We start from the raw sequence: 8009 nt of genomic DNA on the forward strand, positions 1-8009 counted from the left end.
CTGCTGCCTGGGTCCCTGGCTTGATACCTGCTGAAGTTTCCCAATTCTTCACCATCTCTGGTTAGACTACTGCTCTGGTACTTGCTTCAGCTACTCACTAGTCCCTTAGTGGCGACCGATTCCCCTCTACCTCCGACCATGACAGGTTCTCTGGCCTCCGAACAGTCACTTCTGGCTCGACAGCAAGCCACAATCCAAACCCTGCGCACTTCTCTCTTGCTTCTGGATAGGCCCTCAGACGGCCTAGCAGCCAGATGTCCCCGGGATAAGCCTCAGCCCCCCCCCCCCCCCCCAACACACCCAGGCTGCATGCTCGGATAAGGGTCTGGCATGGATTACGGAGGGTCTCCAAGCCATTTTTATTCATTTTTTATTTGTACTAGCAGATACACTAACAAATTGAAGCCAAACTCCAACTCACACTTTAAAAGCAGATATAGCAGTTTTCTTCCCTTTTTGGGGTAAAGGTTTTTCATAAATAAACGTTCCCTGTGGTCCCTGGTAAAGGTAGTTGGTCCCTTCGTGGCAACGGCTTCTCTTCTATCTCCGCCCACTGACAGGTTCTCCAGCCGGCAGAACCCGTCACTTCTGCTTGGACTGCAAGCTACAGTCCCAACCCTGTGCTATCCTCTTACTTCTGGTTAGGCCCTCATACAGCCTGGCAGCTAGCTGCCCCTGGAATAGGCCCAAGCTCCAGCCTAGCAGCCTGGGGCAGACGCACGTCAACCCAGACAGCTGTCCAGGTGGCACAGAACACCGATCACCTGACCTCACCTAATGGGTAGAAAAGTGCAACAAGGTCAAGCTTAGGGAGAAATCAATAGATCCCTACCAGTCGACCAAGATAACTACTCTTGGCAAGTAAATTTGTGAGGCGCTCCCTGACTAAACTCAAGGGCGCTACAAAAGGTTGCGTACCCCTGGTGCATCTGCAGAAAAGCTCGTTCTGTTGAAAAAAAGGCTGCAATATAAATGCGTTTGTTTTTTTTTGTTAGGCTTGTATTATTGCAGAGAACATATAAAGTAAAATATTAGGTTATAAACTTGTAAACTTTTGGAAAGAATTATTTATTTAAATTGATCAAAGGCAATCTAGTCCCCCTTTTTAAAATGGTTCCCTGTAAATGTCTCCAGTCCCCTCCTGATAATAAAGACGTAAAAAGGTTTCCCAGCAGCTGTCAGAACTGGTATCTTCAGTCTGTGTGGAGAGAGAATATTTATTCGAAGACTACGAGATATCTCGCTCAAGAACATCTCCCATGTCGGAAATATATTAGAATATTTATCATAATGGAAATTTCACGTGTCCATTGAATATCCATAATTGTGAATCCTTATTAAGTTCTCAAAATACACATATAAAAACACTTAAAAGAGCTCTATGGTCACAGCTCACACTTTCACTTTATAATATCATCATTGAAATAACAATACAAACAATAGTATATTTGACAATCCAATAATAAGCTCACTGGAAAATCTCCTTTCATGTTGTGAGTGTCTGGTGGCCATCCTCTTCCACAATGCTTTGTGGCTTCTTCTCCATTTCTAAGGACTACATAGCCCATGATACCTTCCCTGCAATCGGTGATTCCTGTACTGACTCCGCCTCTTTAAACTCCTCACCTCCTCTGTAGATCAGAAGGTGGGATCTGTGAAATGTATGACACAGCAGTGCCTACTCACAGGGTATAGTGACTACGTGTCTCAGAATTCCATGGAGTAAACATGTGGGATCGTCACAAAGTTAATTTTACAATCTTTAAGACTGTTCAGCTTAATAGACATTTCAGGATTATGAATACTTGATGGACATATGATATTTCTGTTATGATAAAATATAATTGCTCACATGGTGAGATGGTCATAGTGTTTGAATAAGATTAGCGATACACCACAGTGGGAAGAATATTGTGTAGCGTATTCATTATTTCTGACACAGGCCAGGGTCTCCATTGTGCCATTAGTGGAGAAAGAATATCAAGAACATTGGCAGCTGTGGAATTGTTTTAAAAAGTGATATTTTATGGTAATGCAGAGTGTGATTTTGTCGTCGTCTTCTTCTTTTTTTTTTTTTTTTTTTGTGTGTTTTTTTTTTTTCTTCTTCAATCAGAGCGTCTGTTTCGTCCGTTGACATCTCCTGAGCTTAACTCTGGGCCGGCTGCTCCATTGAAACCCAGAGTCTCCTCGCCGTATCTGTAAGTAATATCCTTGCATTCTTGAATTATGTACAACATATAGGAGGATCAGATTTACTGCAAGCAGATGGGTCTACATTCACCAGTGGCCGTCCCTTAGATCAAACATTCTCAACTGGGGTTTCCTCCAGAAGTTCCTTGGGCAGTGGTAGATTGAGCTCCTGTCAAGACTTATTCATGGGTCTAGATTCACCCTCATCCATCTTCTAGGTCAGCCATTCTCAGCCAGGGTTTCTCCAGAAGTTCCTTGAGCAGCGGTGGATTGATCTCCTGTCTGGACCCATTCACGGATCTAGATTCACTAGCATCTACCACTTAGGTCAGCCATTCTCTGCCAGGGTTCCTCCAGAAGCTCCTTGAGCAGTGGTGGGTTGAGCTCCTGTCTGATGTTGTCTGCATAGGGCTGGGGCCAATGTTACTTAGCAGAACCAACTACATGGCCTCAGTTGAGTCTCACCTCTTGCCCCTTAGATAAGTAACCACTAACCGTAAAGAAAATATTATTCCTACTAACCTTCAATATAAGTGGTATTCTTCACACACTCTATTAATATTAAAGGGCGTGTCTCCAAAGCCTGGATCACAGGACTGGCTGAACTGAAATGTAAATCTTTTGGCAAGTACCATATTCACATAGATGTATTTTTTTTTTTTTTATTCCAAAATCATTTTTATTAAATGTTTTCATATACAAGGAAGGAAACATATTGTTGTAGTACACATAACATGTATACATCTAGAAGTAAACAGCAGGGTACTAATGTATTTACCCTTTGTGCTTATCCATTTGCCTGATGTTCAGTTTTAGCACACATCTCTACAGCAAAGCAATGCAGGACAGATTTTGTTTTAGATTGCTCAATATACACAGGGCCACTAGAGTGCATGTTTCATGTACAAGGCCAGCGGGCTGAATCTCGCCCCCCAGGCCATTTTATGTGGTGGCCCCCTCTCTACTGCAGCTGAGAGGAGGACAGAACTCTTCCACCAGATCCTGTGCCTCTGTGGAGAAGATAATTTCTACCCCCCCATCTCAGCAGTCTGCAGCAGAGAGGACAGAACTTCAATAGATCCTGTAGCTCTCTAAGCAGCCGTAGCACCCCCTCGTCTCTGCCTCCCCTGGTCCTCCTCTCCCAGACCCTGCATTATCTGCTTCCTAGCTTCTTCCCAACAGCACTGCAAGGTAAAGGGGTGCACTGTGATGTAAGTGAGGGTGGAGGATTCTTGATTTCTGATGGTGGGGGCTTCTTGACATCTGATGTAAGGGGGGGGGGTCTACTCTGGACATCTAGTCTTACAGATACAACCAGCCCTTTGAGGGCAACTGTAATGCCGAGGTGGCCCGTGATGAAATTGCGTTTGACATCCCTGCACTAGCGGGAGCATTTATAAATCCACATGACCACAAGAGGGAGCATTTATAAATCCACCTGTATACATACACATGACCACTAGAGGGAGCATTTATAAATCCACCTGTATACATACACATGACCACTAGAGGGAGCATTTATAAATCCACCTGTATACATACACATGACCACTAGAGGGAGCATTTATAAATCCACTTGTATACATACACATAACCACTAGAGTGAGCATTGTCCTCATATAAAGTGACTATGGCACAGCAAGTAAAAATGAGAAATGTATAAAAATTACTTTCAGGAAAATGTAGAATGATAACCCACCTTAATCCTTTTTTCTGTGTTTCCTGTGTACAGAACAGAGTCTGCCAGCAAAAGTGATCTGATAAAGAAACCGGGAAGATTTTTCACTTCCCCAAACAACTAAAATGGGGGCGTGGCCTCCTCAAAACAATACCGAATCACTGTGCACTTATGAATCACATGACTGTTTTGTGTTGTCTATATTGAGCCTGTTCACCGCAATGTGTCACTGCTCTTGTATTTGGTGTGTAGGTCCTTCTCTGTGTACTTTATTTGTGTGTCAATTTTGTAAAATGAACTCTGATTATTTTTCCAGTAGAAGTTTCTTTCACTGTAATTTCTTCCAAGCTGACATGGCTTGGGTTGGCTTGAGAACGGGGGGAGGGGGGCGTGTCCTGCCGGTCCATTGCAATGCTTGGTGCTATTATGTTAGCCGTGCACGAGATATACACTGCTCTTTCCTCTTCTCAATAGGCCCAGGTAATGATTTGGCTCATTTCTAAAATTTTGGAATTGAGGCAATGTACAATACAGGACAGCTTCAACCACTTTTGTGCTCATTATTGCCCCTAGGGCTCGGTTCACACTGCTGCGACCCAAAAGTCGGGTGTCTTCCAGAGCAACCTTGCATTGCGACTTGATGCAAATTTTAATGTTTTGCGACTGGCTTCAAAAATAAAATCCCTCTAAAGTCGAAAAATACGACTACCTTGTGACATTTGTGATTTTTAGCATTGCAGTTTATGGCACATGTGTCACACCAAAGAGGCAGAGAAGTAGGACAGGTAGTACATATAAAAAAAAAAAAAAAAAAACACACAACAGAATTCTACAAGGCCTGTATGTCTTCCAAATTGATGGGGGAGCCCTCCACAAATATGCAATACTACAAAAAACTCCACAATAAATGGATATGGGCTCAACTCCTCCTTCGTTTTATCTTGATCACTGATTTTGTACTATGGAGGTTAGGCTTATTCAAAAATTGAAAAATGATATAGATGCACGACTTTTTTTTTTTTTTTTTGCCGCCGACTTGAGTTGCAGCAATTAAGATGGCACCCATTGAAATGAATGTGTTTTTTCTTGTTTAGCATCCTGTGTCACAGGTTGCAGAAGTCGCAGTAGTGTGAACCAGGGCTTAGAGTAATCCCAAGTCCCCGATTTTTCTCACCAAGCGAAACACCAGTGGGGTGGGTGAGATTGGGCAGTTCATAACTGTTGCTGTCTGTGCTCCTATTGAAAGATTTACTTACTTCCTACACTCCCCCCAAACACCTTTTTGTACAGGCATCACATGGAAGTAAGGGAAAATCTCTCTATGGGGGGTAACAGACAAACCTCCTGCAGACATTTTAACTATTTATAGAGAAGTTTAAAAAAAAGTCTGGTGTTGGGCTGTAACTGGTATTTACATTTTTCTGTGTGATTGATCTTAGCAAATTGTATGGCAGATTATTACTGCCTTATAGATAACAAGTTTGGTGTTTTCTGGTGCATTTGCTGGATGATCTTAAATAAGAGGTTCCATCTTCATAATCACATTGTTGACACCATTGATGTAATAAGCACTGCACCCTCACCATCTTTTTACATACAACAATACACCATCATATATAAGACCCCCTTATTCCTTATAGCAGGTTAAACAGTGCTTGTGCTGTCTAACCTGCCCCTCTGGAAACTGTAAAATATCTGTTTCTGACCACAGTTTATCATGACTTCTGAGCCTTGACACTGTGGTCAGTTTATGTCCCTTCGCCATCTGTTGTTTCTCCTCTCTGCTCTCCCCCCTCCCTCCCTGCCTGTCAGCTTAGGAGTCTGTGCCTGTCACAAACCCCCCTGCAGATAGTTAAAAAAAAAAAAAAAAGTACAATTGAAAACAAAAAGCTGCCATCCTGCACTATATAGGTGTTAGAAACTAAGCCTCTAAATACCCTTTTTTCTTTTTTTGTGTTGTATCTTCAGGTCAGTCACATGACCCTGGCTGCTCTGATACTCCGATCCAGAGCGACAGCAGGAGGGGCCAAGCGACCAGCTCGACGGTCACGTAACCTCCCTGGCTGATGTCAGAGGGAGAACTTGGCTCCTCCTGCTGTAGCCCTGGATCGGAGTATTAGAGCGGACGGGAGTCACGTGACCGGCCTGAAGATACAGCACAAAAAAAGATATTTAGAGGCTTGGATTCTAACAAACAATTATACAGTGCAGAATGGCAGCTTAAAATAGGGTGGTAGGCAGCAAAGCATAATTTTAGGGTTACAAACCCTTTAAAGTGTTTATTACCCCAACACTTCATTTTCCTGATATGTGCCTGCTGTACCATGTACTTGTATGAGAAAGTCACCTGTTCTCTTTGTATTGCTTCCTTTTATGTGAAATCCCTGGTGTTCCTGCCAGTCGCTCTGCTTTCCTTTCAAAAACTGATCACACTAAGGGAGAGCACAGCGTGGTCAGTTCTCTAGCTATGCTGGGAACTCGGCCTAATCTCCTCCAATAACCAGACGTGTCATGGCACTCCCCCCCTCTTGCACAGCCATTCACTGGGAAGCTCGGCGTGCAGCTACTTCTCCCTCCCCCTTTCCTATGCAGCTGAGAACAGAGGGAATGTTATAACTTGTAAAAAAAAAAGAAAAAAAAAAAAGAAAAGGGGGGTGTTTTATAATGTTTTTATATCCGTACAAAAATGCTTTGCCTTTCATTTCTAGTTTAAACTGAAGGGGTTGTTTTACAAGGTGATATTTTATAATCACTTTAAATCTTTTTAAAAGGGCAGGCATCATCATTCTTGATTCACTACAACGTTATGCTTTGTACAAAAAAAATGTGATGCTACACACCTGCATTTTAACGCAACGCAACCCAACCCCTGCCCCCAAAAAGTCTCAAATACCTGTTCATCCTGCCAGTCAAGTCCACCTAATGTAGCTTCCTGTGAGGGTGTGGCAACAATCCAGCACTGTTCAGAAGCCAGAGCAGCATTGTCACCCTTCAGTAGTTTGTGTCTGCTTCTACTACAGCAGGAGAAGATGCTACAGGAGTCATCGCTATCAGCATTGTCACTGCTAAATCACTAGGAAGGAAGTGTGTGAAAATTGTTCTTCCTTCTAAATTCCAGCTCCTAAATATAGCATTAATATCAAAATAAAAATGCTTTCAATTCATTTTACACCGGCTTACCCAACACTCTTCATAGCTGTTTAAACACACTGCTCATTTATTTCTTGGTCAGACTTCAGGTCATGACACAGGAAGGAGTTGACTAACTGAGAGTGGATGATGCAGTGTGTGTGTGTGTGTGTGTGCGCGCGCGCGCGCGCTAATGAGGTCAGCTGGTCAACTCCTTCCTGTGTCATGTCCTACAGTCTGACCAGGAAGTAAGGCAGAAGTAATCGAGCAGTGTGTTTAAACAGTTATGAAGGTAATCCTGTGTAGAATTAATGGAAAGCTGTTTTTTTTTTTTTGCACAAGAAGTACATTAATGCTATATTGGCACATAGGGCAGCTGGAATTTAGTGAAAAAAGGTGAACGTGCCCTTTTAAGTCAAGATAGGGCTAGCAGACCCAATGGCTTTTATTATTGCAGTTTCAGCAGGGGCCATGAGACAGTAACATGAGCAGGGGGTTGAAAAGTAAAAGTCCATGGGCCAGGGGTGGCAGAACCAAAAACAAACAAAAAAAAAAAAAAAAAAACCTATGGAACCCCCCTACTCCAGGGATATAAGTAGGCAGCAACTGATTCAGCCCAGAAGAAACCATATATTACTAAAACTGTAAATTCTCTTATACAAAACAGGCCATTAATAGTGAAGAGGATTATTCAGGAGATCAGACATTTTATAACATACTACCAGTTGTCTCTGCTGCCTGCAGGTTAAGGAAACTACCAGAGCAGAACAATGTGAAGCTAAAACAAGGATTTTATAAAACGTACAATAGACTTTGTATGGCATAGCCAGCTTGCAGTTATTGAGGAACCACCATGCCTATATAAGCTTATAGAACATCGCCACCTAGTGCATATATGGCTCTGTACACATAAAGTTCAATTTGCCAAGCAATTGCTCCAGAACAAAACATCTGCTGCAGGAGTGTCCTTGTTTAATGCAGCGGTAAGTGATTTACAGCACATTAGTGTATG

At 42.7% G+C, this 8009-nt stretch overlaps 1 protein-coding gene across 1 annotated transcript in view; it reads left to right on the forward strand.

The window, feature by feature from the left end:
• Positions 1-4167, forward strand: part of LOC143923894 (rac GTPase-activating protein 1-like) — a 168098-nt gene extending 163931 nt beyond the window's left edge. The window contains exons 16-17 of the mRNA XM_077447838.1: positions 2114-2198; positions 3923-4167. Of these exons, the coding sequence (XP_077303964.1) occupies positions 2114-2198; positions 3923-3992 (155 nt within the window). The 3' untranslated portion in view covers positions 3993-4167. The remainder of the gene's footprint in view (positions 1-2113; positions 2199-3922) is intronic.
• The last annotated feature ends 3842 nt before the right edge of the window (positions 4168-8009 follow it).

This window comes from Lithobates pipiens, unplaced genomic scaffold (assembly GCF_037356315.1).
Source record: "Lithobates pipiens isolate NorthernLeopardFrog02 unplaced genomic scaffold, aLitPip1_a1.2 Scaffold_22, whole genome shotgun sequence".
Taxonomy (NCBI): Eukaryota; Metazoa; Chordata; class Amphibia; order Anura; family Ranidae; genus Lithobates; species Lithobates pipiens.